The following is a 19,693-nucleotide window of genomic DNA, read 5'->3' on the forward strand; positions in this document are numbered from 1 at the left end:
GAATTTAAAATGTTAGACTGTAAATTGAATATTTTGTAGGTTCATGGTGAATTTTTAAACGCTCAAATCTCAATAGGTAAAATTTTTCAGCTACAGGCAAAATAAAACGTACTTAGATAAAATATACTTGTCCAATACTTGTCTAGTTTTCGGACCAACTTTTTTTATGAAATAAGGGGGCAAACGAGCAAACGGGTCACCTGATGGAAAGCAACTTCCGTCGCCCATGGACACTCGCAGCATAAGAAGAGCTGCAGGTGCATTGCCGGCCCTTTAAAAAAAAGAATAGGGTAATAGGGGAGGGTAGGGATGGGAAGGGAATAGGGGAGGGAATAGGGTAGGGGATTGGGCCTCCGGCAAACTCACTCACTCGGTGAAACACAGCGAGCTAGCGCTGTTTCACGCCGGTTTTCTGTGAGAACGTGGTATTCCTCCGGTCGAGCCGGCCCATTCGTGCCGAGGCATGGCTCTCCCACGTATAAATGTAATCTTATAGACAAAATATACCTATTTTCCTTATAGTCATGCTCATTTCACAAATGTTAAATTCGGCAGCGGCATAACGAGTGGCAGCGCGAGTGACTATATAATATTTACATTCTCGCGCTACCCACTTCCCTACTCACTTGCTTGCCCACTTCCCTACTCACTTACCTGCCCACTTCCCTACTCACTTGCCTGCCCACTTCCCTTCCCTACAGGGCTGAATGTTTACATTCAGCCCTGTAGGGAAGGGAAAGGGCGTCGGTTTATTTTCTTTAACTCGGTATTCCGTTCGAATACAAAACAATCACGATGTATCAGGCGTGATAAAATGCCGGATTTATATTTTTATGAGTGTAGGATTTGTAGGACACTTTATTTTCGCCGCTCTATGTAAGAAATCTGCGGATCTCCTTAGGACCCTCGCCCACTGCGACTTTTGGTAGCGATGCAGTCGCGATACTGTCGCATATTTGCATCGATACAGTCGCGATGCAGTCGCTAGCTGTATGTCCTGTATGGTGTTGCAAATGCAACTATACGCGCGTTAGTAGCAATGCAGTCGTGCGCTTCATAGTCGCGCGACTACATCTCTACTAAAAGTCACAGTGGGCGAAGGCCCGTAGACGAAGCCGCTCATAGGCCGCGGCCTATACAGCCTATTTATAAAGCCTCGGCTGGCGTGATGTGATCGACTCTACATTAGTAATAATTAATGATAAAGTATGTACTTTCGGAGCGTATTCGATGCCTACAAGACCCCTTTATTGTACCAACTACCAGTAAAGACTAATCAAAAACAAGAATTTTATTGAGAACCAATCACGATTGATCGAACAAAAAGTTGAAATTGAAAAGCGAATTCAATTAACGACTGCGACAAAGTAGAGGCGGTCGAGGGCTCTCTATCAACTCGAGTAGGTACAGCTCGTTCAAACGATTGACGTTTTAATCGCCTATAAAATGTATTCTATGTTAAAAGCTATTGTATAGACTGTAGTGTTTAGGTAGCTAATATTAAATGCTTTATAATTTATTAACATCACATAAATTTTATGAAAGCGTAGAGTGTTTATGTTCGTTACTTACTTAGGTAGGTACCGTACGTAAGTTACAGGCTACTGCAGTAGCTGGACTATTAATTTATTCATACAATATACATATTGAGTTTATTGAAGTAAAACTTGTAAATCGTAAGACGTGTAAGTGCTAAAAGGGAAATATATATTTATAAGCTTTCAAAATCTGACAGGAAATTTTGCGGAAATTATATTATACCCAGGTATTCATGGTCCACGGAAGTCGAGAGTTGGTCGAGAGTTCGAGACTCTAGATTCTAGAACAAAATCTAGAATTCGGAAGGACGCGCGCGCGGCGCATCGGTCTCATTTCATTCCATGGCTCAAAAAAGAAAAAAAAAACAAGAAAAGAAAAAAAGACGTTTTGGCGATGAATGAGTGACGTTATGTTTTTGTAGCTTTTTTTTCCCAAAATTATGTTACCTGGGTGTTTAATGAGTATTATTGATTTAACTATATATTTTCAACATTCGGTATCGTGCACAAAATTCAAATGTGAGCAAGTGATTAGCGTTCTTCCCGAAAATCATAAGTAAAAATGTCTACTACTTTACTAAATCTTAGACTTGACTTGATTACTCTGACGATTTGCTTACACTTTGAACATAAAACTTGACGATTTTGTTTTCGTGCATTTTACTCAAAGACCATATAGTTTACTTGACGCTGGTTGGCTGCAGGATTGTTTACCGTAGACCTATATTAAAAAAAAATATACCGTAGAGAAAAAAGAAGCGCTGTCAATGTCAAATTAATTTCAGCTGTGATCTGTCATCCATAGCTGTCAGCTGTCAAATGGGTGTCTTGTTTGTGTGTTGTGCAAAAGTTTTGTAGAAAATAATTATTGTTATACTCTTGTTATTGGGAAATTTGTTGAAGTATTTTTATACTTTGTAGGTGCAACAATGGAACGCAGTTTTCACACTTGAGCTATGAATATCCGAAACTTAATTTTTTGACTGATCATCGAACCGTGTCTTCTAGCATGTCGCGGCTTAGTTTAATCCCATTAGGTTTATTATTACTTTGTTCACGTGGAGAAGCATCAGACGAAGCTAACGTGGAGAAGAACGTAGTCGTAGACTGCAACACATTACGTTTAGGTCAATACATTTGCCCGGATCCTAATTACAATCCTATTGACCCTGATACTCAACAATACCGTGGATGTACTAAGGGAAAAGAAGTCCCATCGGAAGGAGAAGCTAAAGGTATTGCCTAACTAATTTATAAGCTCTTTAATTCTTTTGAAGAATTCTTTTAATAAAAAATCACTTCATCACAAATTGCAATAACATGTAATAATCCCATTTTAAATTTTCAGTGATTTGTCTTGCCGCAGAGGGAATTACTTGTAACGAGACTAACAACTCTACATTTACAAAAACATTGCCATGTAAATGGACGTAAGTATTTGTTAGTTAATATTTCTATCCTTATACTAGCTGTCCCGGTGAACTTCGTGTCACTTTAAAACCTTCCCTGGACTTCTATGAATATTTTGAGCCTAAAATTAGCCCAATCTGTTCAGCCCTTTTTGAGTTTTAGCGTTACTAACACAATTGGAAATCCAGTTTTATATATACTTACCAGCTATTTGAGCTTTGCTTGGTATTCAATAAAACATGAATAAAATGACATTTTCTAAAAATGATTCCTAGCTAGATTGATTTATCGCCCCCGAAACCCCCTATATACTAAAGATATATATGATAGATAATTGCGACTTTGTTGCAACTAACAATAAATTATTTATTTCTTATGAATGAAAAATATTTTGTATGTTTAAAATAACTAATTTAGTTTTGTTTCTTTTTCAGAAATGGATACTCACTGGAGATATCTCTACTTCTGTCAGTGTTTTTAGGCATGTTTGGTCTAGACAGATTTTATTTGGGATATCCAGGGATTGGATTAGCAAAATTATGTACTCTTGGTTTTATGTTCCTAGGACAATTATTAGATATAATATTGATAGCTGCACAGGTACGTTAAAACATATAATGTTATCAACACTTTACAGTAAAAATTGGTTATCACATCAGGACACATACACAAGCCGGACTCTTTCTATTTTTCAATCAAGTTTGTTGTTAAAATGATGCAGTTATAAAAGCATTTTACTGTGGTAACATATTTATTCACAGAAACACTTCTGTTCTGTTTAGAACTGCAAATTATACTATTTCATTTATCATTTCAGGTGGTTGGTCCTGCAGATGGTTCAGCATATGTCATACCATATTACGGAGCTGGTGTCACTGTAGTTCGGAGTGACAATGAGACCTACCTCCTTCCTCAGGCAGATTGGCACAATATCACCTGACAGTGGGGAACTATTTCCTTCTTTGAAGTTGATGAGGACTACGAATGGACATAAAAGTTGTTTCGTGTTTAGTCTGTGAAGATAGAATAAAAAATCCTGAAAGGTTATAGATATAGTCTGTCAAGAAAGTCATGACAGACGGGAAATTTTTTAAATGGAATAAAAAATAAGAGCTTTATTAATTCGAGATAAAAATGTGCAAGATGACAATATTTAAAATGTAATAATCGTTCTCTGTGAAAATACAAAGAAAAAATACAATTTTTGAGCATGATTACATTTAGAAAATTTTCCCGCCTGTCATGACTTTTTTGATGCACTATAATCATTAGTGTGTGCAATGTGTAAGCACATGAGATCTTAAAATTTTAATTAATGTTCTAATTATGTAATTATTATAAATTATTATTATGAGAAGTAATTTTGTAAAGGTTTTCATCTACACAGACTGATAAATGTGTGTGAACTGTGAACTGTGTTGGTGATGTACTTAAATGTAAGTGATTTGTAAAAATGTAAATAAAATATAGTTAACACTTAAATAATTTATTTATCAACCCTAATAAAAATAAATTATTCTTTCTTCTCTTCGCTTTCAGCTAGTTGAGTTTCAAATAATGATACATCACTTGGCGGTGCTAGTAATGTAAATATTACTGGTATTTCTGATAAACTTGGATTATCATATTTTTCTAGAAGTCTTATCCATGACAGTAAGGAGTCTCTTGAGGAGGTACCTGAAAATGAATTTTGAATATCATTCCAAAATGTGTGCTAAATTTGCTGAAGTATAGCTATTATTATAAAGAAAGATTTGATTGTATTAAACTAATTTCAAATTATTTACTACACAGTACACTTATTTTATAAGCAAAGGTGATTCTTTAGTGGAAAAAATTACTTTTACATGGCAAATTCTCATTTAAAGCCCATCACAGTACTTTATTAAAGAAGATTGAAGTAAGTCCAAACCTAAAATTGACCAAAGGCTTTAACTATGTTCATATTTCTCAACTTCCTTTGAGAACCACTATCTTAGCAAACAACAATCACCTGTAGCACATACTGCAACAATAGTTCCATCATCCTGTTCATGAATTGTATTTTTTAGTTGAGGTAACTTCACTCTACCCACACCAGGTATACCTGTTGGCTTTTTAATATTAGATACATCTGTAACAAAAAAATGATAAAATATTAACCCAAAGTACGAAACTGTTTTGAATATAAAAACTTTAATTTGTTTTTTAAACAGTTGAAATTAAAGAAAAAGCTAATTAAGAAGTTTGTTTCTTCCAAATAGCAAAAAGCTTGTAAAATATATCTTAAAATGTACAAAAAAAAACTCAAGACAGTCTAAAATATTTTACCATCCAGATCTTTGTCATCAATAACTTCTGGTCGTATTTTTCCAAGCAGTACAAAGTATGATACAGTCTGATCTCTCAAGTACACAAGGTACGGTCCTTTTATGACGAGTGGGTCATCTGTAGGTTGTTCCGTTAAAAGTACTTGCTGTGCTCTACTCTGGGCACTCACGATCCATGTCTTGTCCAATGATGCCTCAATCTCTTCTGTCTGACAAAATCTACCATTAACTTTTATTAAAACCCAACAACCTATTGTTTACATTAGTATAATATGAAGCCGTAATATATTTTACTATGTAATGTTTTGACAAACTATCTTTGGCCTCAACTGTAGCACCTCCATCGTGGGTATCGCAGACACAATAGATTTTCAATTGTTATGCGGCAGCCGGCTGCCACTTTGAGGGACTTGATGGGTTAATGCAATCACACCAACATCAATGCAATATAAAGACATGTCGAGATACTCTGTCAGTAATAAGCATTTCGGACCAATAAACTAAACTTCTATGTTCATTACTAAAGTATTACGTATTTACATGAAATTGAAATCACCTGCCAAACATTAACATTGATATCTGCATCAACAGATGTTATCCTTTGTATAGCTAATTTTGCAAGCTCAAGTGCCTCCTGTGGCAGCTCTTCTGGCAAAGGCCAAGGTGTGAGGTGTTTGAACTTTGGCATCCAGTACATCATCCTCCAATACTTTCTTAATGGTATCCCTCTGCGGCCAAAAGTGTTGAGTAGTATTTGCTCCATTTCCGTATCCGGCATTACACCTGGAATAAAAAGATAATTTGATAAACAATCCACAAGTTTAAAACATAATCTTTAAGTCCTTGTCATTATAATTTATAGTGTATTTGCTTAAGAAGACTGTGATTTGTGAATCATGCTTGTAGGAAATCTGAAAATAGAATAATTTTTAAATAAATCAATGAAAGTAAACCACTTTCAAATTCACTGTCTAACAAGACAGTGAATCCACATTCTATTAAGACTTATGACTAATATCGTTTTCGGCATAACGGCCAAACTGCCCCGGGGCAGGGTGGGCCGACAGGATACGAAAACATCCGAAGTTTAAATTAAGAACATATTAAGAACGTATTGCACTAGTACTATGCAATATGTAGTTTATGTTCTTAATTTAAACTTCGGATGTTTCCGTATCCTGTCGGCCCACCCTGCTCCGGGCAGTTCAGATGCCGAAAACGCTATAAGACAATTATAAATCTAAGAAGTTAAAATAAACTTTCGAAAAAATACCATTATTTTCCATTTGTTCAAGCAAATCTACGGCACACTGTTGCTGTTTTGGATAATGCATGAACTCAGCTTGAAAAATGTTGGTGGGTATCAATTTTCCTTTCGGCAGAACTTCTACTAATGCCTTATAAACTTCCAAGTCTTTATGAACTCCAAATTCCTTCATCCTACTAAGAGCTGCATAAATAAATTCCACATGACCCCGCCGCCTCGTGTCTTGTTCTTCGAACTTCTTTATAACTTCTAGATAAGTTTGCTTAGTCTTTTGAGGCTTAGAATAAAACGAGTCGTAAGGTGCTATATCCTTCGAGTTGTTGGAATAAGGACGGTGCAGTAACATACACTTTTGCCTAGCAGTGAGAAAATTTCTCAGTATTCTAAAAGACATTGTGAAAACAAAACAATTTCCTGAAGTATTTAATAACAATTTGTAAATAAGGTGCCACTATTTTCCCATTTTAAAAACTATTTACAATTTGGATTATTTTAACTTTTTGGTTATATTGTTTATGTCTCCTTCTTTTTAATATGTCAGAATGACATTTCCCTAACTGTCAAAACTCAAAGAGCTTTTTTTTTTAGAAAAAAGGTGATGTATTTAACTATTAAGTCCTATTGTTAATTTTTAATTTTATTATTGGGTATTGCCTTATTTTATAATATAAATTGTTTTCAAATTAAACTTTTTATGTACAAAAATCATTATTTTATACGAATTTTAATAATATACAAATATAAACATAATGTTAGAGCAAACACCTTGTATCCAGAGAGTTAAAAAGTTGACATCTTGCGCCATGTTCTTCTAGTTTGAAGTTTGATTGAAACTTCAATTTTGGAACTTTATTTTGGCAGTTCAATTTTTATCGTGACGTGAGAAGGTACTGCCTCTCGTAAAGAAAGTTGCGATACGTACACGTAAACTTTATTCGTGGGGAAATTTTAATAATTCCAGTAACGAACTTCTACCAAGAAAGGAATTAAAAAGTTACTTCTCGCTTATAACTTTTAAAAGTGATAATGGTACCTAAAACAGTGTTATTTTTGTGTTTGAACATCTTTCTACTCATGAATACTGCGGGTAAGTTGATAAAGCAGTGTAAATTGTAAAATACCTTTTATCTTATAAGTTATAGTTATTAGTTAAAAAATATTCTAGAAAATGAGCTGCCGATGGAATTTAAGAATTATTAATAATTTAAAATTTTAATATAGAATAACAATTCCAAGAATCCCCGATCAAGGAATTAATTGACACCACTACATCAATATTTTATGCCGCCACAGTATAAATTATTACGAACCTATTGTTAAAAGTCACATACCGTGACCAGTGGTCATCGCGTCTGAATTTTTCTTCTAAAGGCAAACCGTACGTTAGGCAGATCCGGCTTAACACTGTTGAACTTTTATTTGATAAACATGAAATAAAAATGAAAAGTGGTATCTGTCTTGACTGTTCAGATTGTGGGATAGGCTTTTCTTCAAGTTCCGTAAACAGTGTCATAACAGCTTTATTATAATATGCGTAACTTTGTCAACATGCGTAATGCGTATTACGTTCACCAAAGTCCAAACGACCTTGCTATAGTTTTTAAGAGCCCATATGACCCTGACTTGACTACATACTTTAACCTAGATATATAAAAATCTGTAAGGTCTAGAAAACTGATTTTTTGACACAAGTAACTTTAGTTCATAAAGATTAAATGCTCAAGACGAAAACACGATTACTCTGTACTCAAAAAATGCTCGATAGTTTCTTTTTTAAAAAACCTTGTTTTAGACACATTTTTGCTTGGATCTTCGAAGTTTGCTGTCTTTTCTTTAATATTTTTTAATATCTAAAAAGGTATTGATAAAACCTAAATTTGCTCAAAACACTTTTTTCATAATCGTTATGGTTCGTCTTTTATTCAAGTAAAACTAACTCGGCGATGTTTCCGCGCCGTCCTTTTTCACCTGGCATATGAAAGACGGGCGTGAGTGTGAAGAGAGAAGGACGATGTTTGATTTTTAGAGTCAGGTGAGCTCGTCGTAGATTAGTAACCTTTTAAATGCAAGGTGGATAACCCTATGAAACTTTCAAAGGAAATCCGCGATCGAAGGATTAAACTATGTACATTGGTACGTTACCAGTAAAAGGCGGATATTGTATGAGTCCTACAGATATTGTTTATTTATCACGTATCTATGTGATAATTGACGGCGCTCTGTACTCACCGCATGAACGTCTTGATATTTAACGTGTAAACAATAATTTGGGCAATTGTTCAAACGCCCACGAGATTTCGTTCCGTGTGTATTAATAAAATTACATTCGTCACTGAACAGGGGTGAAGCCAAACGAGCGTAATTTGTGAGTTGTTAGTGTCTAAACACACTAGGCCGAAGTTACGCCAGCGTAAATTCCGTCGCGTTTCAAACGCATACAAAATACCACCAAAATACGGACGGAACGCGAGGGATGACACTATACCGTCGCGTTCCGTCCGTATTTGTATGCGTTTGACATTTGCGGCGGAATTTACGCCGGCGTAACTTCGGCCTAGTGTGTTTAGACACTGAGTCGCAGAATTTAGGCTGGCAGAAATTCTGCTGCATTCAGATTAATACAAAAGTCCTGTTTGATTCACACGAGCGTAATTTTGTGAGTCACGATTTGTAGAAAAGAATATTTACGCGGCAGAAATTCTGCGACTCACAACTCACAAATTAGTAATTACGCTCGTTTGGCTTCACCTTTAGGATGAAGCCAAACGAGCGTTTTGTGAGTCTAGTCTGTGAGTATGAAACTGAATGCAGCAGAATTACTGCCAGCCGAAATTCTGCGACACAAAACTCACAAATTACGCTCGTTTGGCTTCACCTTTAGTCATAAATTCATAATCACTGAATAAGTTACTACTTATTATAATTATGGTATGGTGGTTTTATGACAAGACAAGATTAACTAACTTCAGACAATAATTATTATTAAACGCTCTAGTAAAAAATAAACTTGTGTTAAAAACTTCATAAACCGGGTATAAATTATAAACCAAATGTACAAGACGTGTAAAAAGTATTCGTATTAAACTGATGGTAACTGACGAAAATCGATTGTCGTTGACTTTTTGTTTGTCTACACTCTACAATCTACTGTATGCAGCATGCGGCATGCCTTTCTCGCATTAATACGAAAGACGAAAGAAATAATATTTATTTTTTAAATAGACAGTATTAAGTTACGTTAAACGCAGCAAATAAACCAATTTTAAATTCTTTTGCCAGTAGACAATAATATCACACAATATTAAAGATTGGGTTCTTAAATCAATTAAAACAAATTAAAGATTGGGTTCTTAAATCCCGGTTCTTTAGGTACAAAACATGACGAACTGTTAGTAGCCGTTAACAGGCTGAAATGTGACCTAGTGGCAATAAATGAAACTTGGTTGCGACCGGGCGAGGAGGGCCGTGCTCCGCGTATACCGGGTTATCGGCTAGTTCATCTGCCGAGAGATGAGAGTGTCCGCTCCCGCGGTGGCGGTGTAGGTTTTTATTTGTTGAAAGGACTGAGCGTTCAAATAATAAAACATCTTAGGACGTCACAATGCGTAGAGCAAATGTGGTTATCTTTAAAACATAATGGCAAGGTCGTATTTATAGGTACTGCGTACCGGCCTCCCTGGCTATCGGTCAAACTGTTTATGGATACTTTAACTGACACCATTAGCGCCTTGGCGGGGTTTGATTACCTATATCTGGTCGGTGATTTCAACATTAATTTTTTTAACAAAAGCACCACACACTATAAATTTTTGGAAGATTTCTTATCTATACATGGGTTGCGCCAATATACTTCTGAGGCTACACATTTTACTGGGGAGACTGCAACTCTACTCGACCTGGTCTGCACCAACGCGGACCTGAAACGTGTTTGGGTGGAACACATTCCAGATCTCAGTAGCCACGCGTTCATATCATTTATGATAGATTTTCCTAAAACTAAGATTTTACCTAAAAAAATATCTTATAGAGCCATGAATGATATTATTGATAAGGACTTCGAACAATTAATGAATGCAATCGATTGGCAAAATATTACAAAATTAGACAGTATTGACGAGATGGTAAGTAATTTGAATTATTGCATTTTGTCCGTTTTCGACCTACTTGCTCCTATCAAAACGTTCTATGTAAAAGATCGCCAATATCCGTGGATAACGTATAATATAAAACTTCTCATGAAAAAACGAGACGAGGCACATAAACGCGCACGTTCCACGAAAAACGAGTCGCACGTTACTTATTATAAGGACCTCAAGCGGGAAGTTTCACGAGCAATAGTTAGGGAGAAGGCGGCTTATTTTAACACTTATGTTAACGCTAATATTAAGAACCCACGGCAAATGTGGAAACATTTGAAAGAAAACATAAATGGGCATAATCTCAAATCGGATTTTACACTACCCACTAACCTTCAGGATCCTAATGCTATTATTGATCATTTCTTAGACGTCCCGGGCAGTAACTTTGTATCACAATCAACGATTACCAACTTCAATTCCAATGTCCCTAAAGTTTCTCAGACATTCAGATTCTCCTTGGTCAGTCATGATGATGTCCTTAAAATTCTTAAATCTATTAAGTCTAAGGCGACTGGAGCTGATAATATAAATTTGGATATGCTTCTTATGGTGAGCCGCATTCCTAGCTGCCTAAGTGTAATTACTTACATAATTAACACCTCTCTCCGCACTGGTACCTTTCCGTATCTATGGCGCCTAGCAATTATAAAACCCTTGCCAAAAAAGGATATTGTTTCCGATTTCCGAGACCTAAGACCTATTAGTATATTGCCGTGTTTGTCAAAGGTACTCGAAAGGGTAGTATACAGGCAGACCAGCAAGTTCGTAGAGGAAAACAATATTTTACCTGCGTTACAATCGGGCTTTCGCAAAAGACATAGTACGACAACTGCGCTGCTTGATGTGGTGGATAACATTATCACAGGGCAGGATAAGGGGGAGGTCACAATTTTAGTTTTGCTCGATTTCTCGCGGGCATTTGAAACTATCAATATACAATTGTTCCTAGCCAAATTAAAACACTATGGTTTTGATGACGGGGTCATTGCGTGGTTCGCCTCCTATCTAATGGATCGTCTACAGACGGTGGAGGTAAATAGTAGTGAGGGCTCGCCACTGCGTTCACGCACTTGTGGTGTAAATAGAGGCGTGCCCCAAGGCTCGGTAATTGGGCCCCTAATTTTTTCCATCTTTTGTGCGGACATAATACAATGCATAAGATTTTGTAGGTATCACATCTACGCTGATGACATTCAGCTATATATTACTTTTAAGGCATCGAACGCTATCGAGGCTATTAAAAGGCTGAACGAGGACTTGGCGCGCATCAGTGAGTGGTCTTATAACAATTCACTAGTGCTGAACCCCACTAAGACGAAGTACATGCTAGTGGGCACCAAAGTCCAAGTTCAAAAAGTTGCCCTTAACCAGCCTAAAATTTTAATAAGGGATATTCCCATCGACAGGGTTAAAGAAGCTCGTAACCTTGGAATCCTAATGGACGAGAGTCTTAGGTTCGAAAAGCATATCGTTACAATAGTTAGTCGATGCTTTTATCGGTTAAAGCTCTTATATAGAATAAGAAACTTTATTTCAGAAGACCTACGCGCTATGCTGTGTGAATCGCTAGTTCTATCTAATTTAAACTACGCAGACGCAGTAATAGGCCCATGTTTGCTTGCACGCTCTAAACATTTAATACAAAAGGTACAAAATGCATGCGCAAGATATTGCTGCAGCATACCTCCTCGCGCACATGTGACGCCATATATAAACAACTTGAAATGGCTGAAGATGGAAGCTCGCCGTCAGTTGCATGTGGCTACGCTACTGTTTGGTGTGGTCAAGTTTAAAACCCCGTCCTACCTGTACGATAAACTACAGTGGGCTAGCAGTAATCAGCTGACCGTTACCACCAGAGGGTCTTCTTATCTTCTAGTAGCTCCACTTCACCATTCGTCGGCTTTCAGAGGTAGCTTTAGGTATCTAGCGAGCAAAATATGGAACAACCTTTTGCCACCTTCTCTTCGTGCTCTGAAAGAAATTGGAAATTTTAAGACCAAATTTAAGACCCTACTGCTACAAGAACAAATCAGTATAATATAGTGATTAGCGACTTATTTTTAAACTAGCTTATTCATTTTTATTATTATTAATTTTTTTTTTTTTTTTTTTTTTTAATCTTTCATAGTATTAATATTATATTTTATATACAAATAAAATTATAAGTAACTAATTATTTACATTTGCAAATTGCAATTTTGTCACAGTATTAGATTCGAATAATTGCATAATTCAAGTACTTACTATTTTAATTTAATGATCATACATCATACTTGTAATGATAATGATGTCGTTATTTCTACTCACCCTCCAATTTCTGAGCCGTAGCACGGTGGGTCAGGGTGCCCCAACATTGCCAGCTAGGTATGCTGACCGTATCTGGTGCAGTTCAGCTGTCACCATCTTGTAGCTACACGTTATTTGGAACCGACAATCGAACAAGCTCGTTGCCATGTTACCATACCTAAACCGGAATAGAAATATATTATAATATTATAAGATACACTATTAATGCATGTTGGTTACTGTATGTATTTTATATTTAAATATACTTATATTTTAACTTTAGTATATTATGTATAGTTAACACTTACCCATATTATCCTCAGTTGAATATACATTGTATTCTAAATCATTATTTTTATTGCTAAATGGAGAAACTAGAAAGGGACTATCGTGCAGCGCAAAGCCCTCGCGCAGAGTAGGTACGGCGCGGCGCGGGCGGCGGAGAGCGCGGCAGGTGTTGCCTCCCGTCTCCTCCGGGTTCGCGTCGTGATTAAGTTATTGAAGTTATTACATAAAGTACACATATTATGTAAAGTACCTATACTTAGCAATTAGTACACAATATGTCTGTAGGTATATGTATATTATTTTGTATTATATAATATTTATTAAAAGAGGACTGGTGACTTGTGTGGTCTGTCATTCACCTGACAGTCTGGATCCATGGTTTTGGCTTGACAAAATAATAGGAAATCGTGTGACTTAAGAGCCACTTAATTTAACAACAGTTTGAGAATTTAAGCTCGATTCAATTGAAAAATGTAATTTTCCATCGTCAAAACACTTGTCAGGAATCAGGATAGGCTTCAATCGTTACTTTCATTAACGTCTGTGCCAGTTCTTATCTTGGCAGTTGGCAACCTGATAGCGACGTGCGAATGCCAGAAGAGGTCAATCAAAGTTCAAAATCGTTAGTCTTTAATGAGGGATCGCTTTAGAGTTTAGACCTATTGGCATGTGTATTGTGAGCTATTGGTAAATGGTTAAGGGAGATCGCAGACGGCACACTTTTTGTGTGATCGAGTCTGCGGCGCACATACAGTTTGCATGGCCGCGCCTTGCCGACTGTATGTGCGCCGCAGACTCGATCGCACAAAAAGTGTACCGTCTGCGATCTCCCTTAACCATGATAAAGTAAAAGATGATCTTGAAAGATGTTCACAGCGTTGCGAGGAATGTGTTTTTAAGATCCAAAAGAATCGCTTGGCTCAGAGAGGTCAGCGATTCTATTGGTTATCAATAACACAGCAAAATAAATTAGCTCCGGTAAATAAATTAAGTAAGTAAATTCTCTAAATTGATTGTTAGCGAGTCTCATCTGGCCTCTGGGGCCATAAATTGCCAGTGCCAAGTAAATCAAAAGCACACGTGGACACTACTTGACTGGCTTTTCTAGTAGCTACCTTTTCTCGAAGCCTCTCGTCGAATTATTGATCTAGATTCATCATTTTGAAATTTCACACTACAAGAGTGAAAATCAGGATATAACAGTCGAGTTTGTGTAGGAAGCTGGAAGGTCCGAAGGCGCGGTCTGCAGGGGGGCGGGGTCACAGGGGACATGACCCCCCCCCCAAATCTAAGGTCAAATTGAAAAAATCTTGCCAAATAATAAAAGGGAATTTCTAGTTATCCTATATCTAACAGCAATTTAGTGTAGTGACTAGTGAGTGACCCCCTCCAAAACTTCAGGCTGTGACCGCGCCTGCTGACATTATATTACTGCAAAGAAATAATTTTTATGTTTTGATAGTCCCAGCTATTAAACTCGTTTTGGCAAAATTCTACAGCAAAACGTTTTATTGGGATGTATTTTTCCTCATAACAAAATATGCATTCAGAAGACGTGATATCACCAGACCTTCTTAGTATTGCAAAAACGAAATATATCATCTTGTAGCAACTAGTCATGTAACCAAAACGAGAAGCGATTTACAAAATGGCGAATATAATTAATATAAAGTTGGCCAGCACCAGGTGATCTGTCGAATAATACTTGCTGAGGACTAATCAGGATTTATGTCCACAGTTTGGAATGCCGGCCGAATTGTTTTATCCTAATTTATGACCCCACAGGATGGGCTTAAATATTTTCGATGCAGTAACTTTTGATCTATTTCGCCACGTATAATTATATTGTACGTTAATTCCGTAACCGCTAATGTGTTTGCCAAAATGCATTTATCTTCGCGGCAATTTATATGATAATTTTGTTTAACGGCAAATATTACGTCGCCGAAATTGCAACCAAATTGGAAACAGACGTGACGCCCTTTCGACGAAAATTGTGACTAATTTTATAGTGGACTCACCAAAAGGAAAGATCATGACGCGGACGTTATTAGTCAGATGCTGATTGGTGACGTAGTTGATAAATTAATCATTAATTAAATATGACTATAATTTAGGCAGGTTTTCCCGGAAAAATCAAACTATGCGTCTGCTTCAGAGGAAGGAAAATAATTTCTTTCCACAAAATATATGATCACCCCGCGCGCTGCTGTGCGCTGCGGTGCGCTGTTTGACATGCTATTTTATTTGCAAGTCTTGTGTGGAGTGATTATTTGAGTGGTAGAGTAAATTATTTGCATAGTAATAAGTTAAAATTGAAGGGATTTACTTACCACGACTCATGGTCTTTGAAAATAGTTGTGTTCCACGTTTATTATGTACCATCAAGGTTGATTCCTATGCAATTGACAGACCAACGTTATTTGGTCGAATATGTCAATTCAATGTTAATTGTGATCTGTCAGCTGGGTTTGACGTAACGCAACCAAACTACTTAGGTCCTTTGCATTGGAATCAACTTCTCTGATAGTACAATACCCAGGGAAAGGGATAAGAACTAGCTAAATTGTCTTTTCTCTCCTGCGGTAGGAGAGTCTTAAAAATAAATAAACAAGATTGTCTCATTCTCGCAAACGGAATCGGGCGATGTGGTCCGAAATAGAGACTTCTCTACACGGATGACTAGCATTACAAACTGTACTTTATTGAATATCAAAATTATATTGTCAACCCTATAAATAAAATTGTACAATGTTGGTAAGTGTGAGTACATGATATTTCAATGCAATAATAAGACTTTCAATCACCAAGAATGTCCACCACCTTTACTCTACGGAGTACCTCTGAGTCGTGTTACAAAATTTAAATACCTCAGTCACGTGGTGACAGATACTCTTAGTGATGAGGAGGATATTGAGAGGGAGCGCAGGGCGCTATCGGTCCGCGGTAATATGCTGGCACACAGGTTTGCCAGGTGTACAGCGCCTGTCAAGATAACGCTTTTTAAAGCATTTTGTCAGGCGTTTTACACCTGTGGTCTGTGGGCCAGCTTTACTCAACGGACCTATGGCGCCTTGCGGGTCCTTTACAATAACATATTCAGGTCTCTATTGCGGCTCCCTCGATACTGCAGTGCATCCGGGATGTTTGCCGATGCAGGAGTCGACGATTTCCATGCGATTATGCGGAAAAAGGTAGCGTCAGTGGTGCATAGAGTTCGGGAGAGCCGGAATGGTGTCCTGAAGATGATAGCGGAGCGAATTGACTCTCCACTCCTTCGCAGACTCACTGAGCTACATGTCAGGGTAGCAAGATGAGCTGATGAGCTGCATTGTGATTATTTGTTTAGTTCATAATTATTTTATTGTTAAAAATTATTTATAATATGGGCTTCCTTGTCTGAAAATAAATTTTATTTATTTATAAAATATGTAAGTTATTTTATGATCAACGTTTATCACTATATTTAATGATTCAGAATAAATTATAATTATTATAAAATACATACTACTGTCATGTTATTAACAACGATGATCGATGATTGCGTAAGCACAGAGCGGATGCTAACACTTCGATAAAGATAATGCGATTCGATTTCCTCAGTCACAGATTGAGCCAGTGGGGCGTGGAAAAAGTTTTCTTATCTCACGGCTATGACAAATGATCCGGTCCATGAGCCAGTCACTGCCGAATATCCCCATCATTACATTTGGATTATTTAGGGTATAATACGCGCTAATGTTTGCTTTAAATATGCCTTCAATCGTTTAACATTATTACATAAGTACTACGAATAATAAAAACTAAGGAATAGTAACTGTGTCAAAAAAATTGTCCACGAGTCTACAAAATGTGACCCGAATACATGCATACTTTATGCGTGTATTTGGTACACAATTTTGTGTAAATATATACAGGGTGTAACAAAAATAAGTGATAATATTTTAGGGTATGTACGTGTTCCTTGCAGAGAGTTCACTGTGAAAGTAGCAGCGCTGAAAGACCAACATTTTTTTTCACTTTTGTATGGGAAAACTCGTGACGCTCGGGCTTTTGCCCATACAAAAGATAATTTTTTGTTTCATCTTTTAGCGCTGCCACTTTCACAGTGAACTCTCTACAAGGAACAGGTACACACCCTAAAGTATTATCACTCATTTTTGTTATACCCTGTATAGAAGTGACAATTAATGTCAACGGCTTTATTTGGTAAATTTTATAAGAGAGAAAGGAACCAAATTCAAAACGGTTGAAGCATGGGAGTTACGTTTCCTCATGTTTCCTTAGTTTTTATTATTCGTAGATTACATAGTATAAAAATACATGATAACTAGATAGCGGGCTATTCCGTTGCGGCAAAATTCGTACATTTTTCCGGGATAAAGTATCTTTTGTTCTTTCCCAGGACTGTAACTTAGTATCTCCATACCAAATTTCAGCAAAATCGGTTCAGCGGTTTGGGCGTGAAGAGGTAATAGACAGACAGACAGATACTTTCGCATTTATAATATTAATACTAATATTATAATTATTAATAAGTTTTTATATTACTAGAGTAAAAATTTAGTATTTACTTACCATGTCATACCGGTGGGTGGTGCACGAAATTTATTGACCTCTGTCTACATGAACATAGTCAAAACTCAAAACCTTCGGCCCATACGTTTAACGTTCCAAGTATTTGCAAAGACGCTAAATTGGCCTTTGGAATTTGTTACTATGACCTGATATCATGTCGCCTACATACAAAGGTCATAATATGTTTACCTAGAAAGACATGGATTAGAAAACTTTGATCACTCTTAACTTTCTCATTTTCCAAAAAGAAATAGTTTTTTTTTGTTATTTCTCTAAAATAGTTAGTCTATTAATTAAACATATTTTACGTAGTTTATGTTAAAAAAGTTAGTTTAGTTCATGCAGTTAAGAAACACCTCCACGGTCCACCTTCATGTACGTTTTCGTAATCAGGATGTTACGTACTTCATCGAACTGACACATTTATACAGTGTGTAACAAAAATAAGTGATAATACTTTAGGGTGTGTACGCTGTGAAAGTAGCAGCTCTGAAAGACGAAATTTTTTTTTCACTTTTGTATGGGCAAGGGCCCGAGCGTCACGAGTTTCCCTATACAAAAGTGAAAATTTTTTTTGGTCTTTCAGCGCTGCTACTTTCACAGTGAACTCTCTACAAGGAACACGTATACACCCTAAAGTATCATCACTTATTTTTGTTACACACTGTATATATATATATTTATATATATCTATGGACGCTTCACAACACGTCAGTCTGGCCCGTGCTAAGTACCTGAAGGACTTGTGTTACAATACCAGACAACGGAAATATATTTAATACTTTTATACTATACATATACATATTTAAGATTTTTTTATATTTAATACACATCCATGACCCAGGAACTTTGAAAACTTTTTGTTCCGTCGGCGGGATTCGAACCCGTGACCCCCGGCTTGAGCTACCAACGCGCTCACCACTGAGCCACAGAGGTCGTCGAAAATATTATTGGTTTACAAAATGTGGTTTTATATGTATATTTAATCACTTAAAACTTTCCTCACTCAAATATCAACACAGTTCTGTATCAGTGCAGTTCAAATATTCAGAGTTTCCCAGAAGTAGTGAAATCACAATATTTTGTTTTTTTTTTAAATTTGATTCATGAACAAAGTTAACATTTTAACTTATATCACACAAGATGACGTCCGCAACTCCGTTGCGTCAAAACTCGTATATTATCGCGCGGGAACCGTACATTTTGTCGGGATGAAAAGTATTGACATATTATTTCCTTTCCCGGGACTTAGTGTGTCCATGAAAATTTCAGCAAAATCGGTTCAGCGGTTTGAAGAGGTAACAGACAGACAGACAGAAAGACACACTTTCGCATTCATAATATTAGTATGGATTGCGACTGGTATGGAATAGAGTATAGATCATACCACATTTTTGGATTTTTGATTTGGGATGTCTTACATGAAGCCGTTCTACTGTTACATACTTATAATTTTGTAGATATGTCATATTATTTTTTATTTTATTTTATTTTACCGGAAAACAAAACAGTGATTAAGTAACAATATGAATAAAACAATAAATACATAGCAAGAAGATACACAATTACATCGTTTTCGCATCTAGATATACCTACAAGAGGAAATATAAGACATTAAAAATTATTTTGAGAACTATGAGTCTGGAAAGTGTATGTCATATAGTAGAAGCTGTTGTTTTCGTAGTACTAGAAACTGTCGTATGCGTATTGATAAGTCAACTTTTTGCAAGATGGCAAAAGATAAGATATGATAAGATTACGTCGTCTACATGCTATCTTTACGTGATCCAAGTTTAAAACACCGTCTGATAGCCCTACGAATCTACTTCCGCGTTATTGCGAAGTAAATTGGCTGTTCATGGTTAACAAGTAATT

At 36.5% G+C, this 19,693-nt stretch overlaps 3 protein-coding genes across 3 annotated transcripts in view; 2 read left to right on the top strand and 1 right to left on the bottom strand.

Annotated features, from left to right (window-relative positions):
* Nucleotides 1-2,358: 2,358 nt before the first annotated feature.
* Nucleotides 2,359-4,038, top strand: LOC121732184 (TM2 domain-containing protein CG10795). Its single transcript, XM_042121978.1, has 4 exons — nt 2,359-2,773; nt 2,887-2,968; nt 3,383-3,548; nt 3,766-4,038. Exons 1-4 carry the CDS (start codon nt 2,548-2,550, stop codon nt 3,886-3,888), a joined length of 597 nt encoding a protein of 198 aa, XP_041977912.1. The 5' UTR covers nt 2,359-2,547; the 3' UTR covers nt 3,889-4,038.
* Nucleotides 4,039-4,418: 380 nt separating this feature from the next.
* LOC121732182 (evolutionarily conserved signaling intermediate in Toll pathway, mitochondrial) lies at nt 4,419-7,032 on the bottom strand. The gene is made up of 5 exons (XM_042121976.1): nt 6,531-7,032; nt 5,814-6,040; nt 5,259-5,466; nt 4,942-5,061; nt 4,419-4,625 (listed from the first exon to the last, which is right to left on the bottom strand). Exons 1-5 carry the CDS (start codon nt 6,916-6,918, stop codon nt 4,462-4,464), a joined length of 1,107 nt encoding a protein of 368 aa, XP_041977910.1. The 5' UTR covers nt 6,919-7,032; the 3' UTR covers nt 4,419-4,461.
* Nucleotides 7,033-7,396: 364 nt separating this feature from the next.
* LOC121732412 overlaps nt 7,397-19,693 on the top strand; it is a 34,273-nt gene continuing 21,976 nt past the window's right edge. Inside the window, exon 1 of the mRNA XM_042122282.1 lies at nt 7,397-7,611. Coding sequence (XP_041978216.1) covers nt 7,551-7,611 — 61 coding nt within the window. The 5' untranslated portion in view covers nt 7,397-7,550. The remainder of the gene's footprint in view (nt 7,612-19,693) is intronic.

This window comes from Aricia agestis, chromosome 12 (assembly GCF_905147365.1).
Source record: "Aricia agestis chromosome 12, ilAriAges1.1, whole genome shotgun sequence".
Lineage (NCBI taxonomy): Eukaryota > Metazoa > Arthropoda > Insecta > Lepidoptera > Lycaenidae > Aricia > Aricia agestis.

Excerpts from the sequence above, each read along its gene's own strand:
- LOC121732182 (XM_042121976.1), bottom strand. The coding sequence starts at position 6,918 with ATGTCTTTTAGAATACTGAGAAATTTTCTCACTGCTAGGCAAAAGTGT. Across the intron at positions 5,467-5,813 it reads TCAATGTTAATGTTTGGCAG|ACAGAAGAGATTGAGGCATC; the intron begins GTGATTTCAATT and ends AGATTTTGTCAG. Across the intron at positions 4,626-4,941 it reads TGTTGCAGTATGTGCTACAG|GTACCTCCTCAAGAGACTCC; the intron begins GTGATTGTTGTT and ends ATTCATTTTCAG.
- LOC121732184 (XM_042121978.1), top strand. The coding sequence starts at position 2,548 with ATGTCGCGGCTTAGTTTAATCCCATTAGGTTTATTATTACTTTGTTCA. Across the intron at positions 2,774-2,886 it reads ATCGGAAGGAGAAGCTAAAG|TGATTTGTCTTGCCGCAGAG; the intron begins GTATTGCCTAAC and ends TTAAATTTTCAG. Across the intron at positions 3,549-3,765 it reads TAATATTGATAGCTGCACAG|GTGGTTGGTCCTGCAGATGG; the intron begins GTACGTTAAAAC and ends TTATCATTTCAG.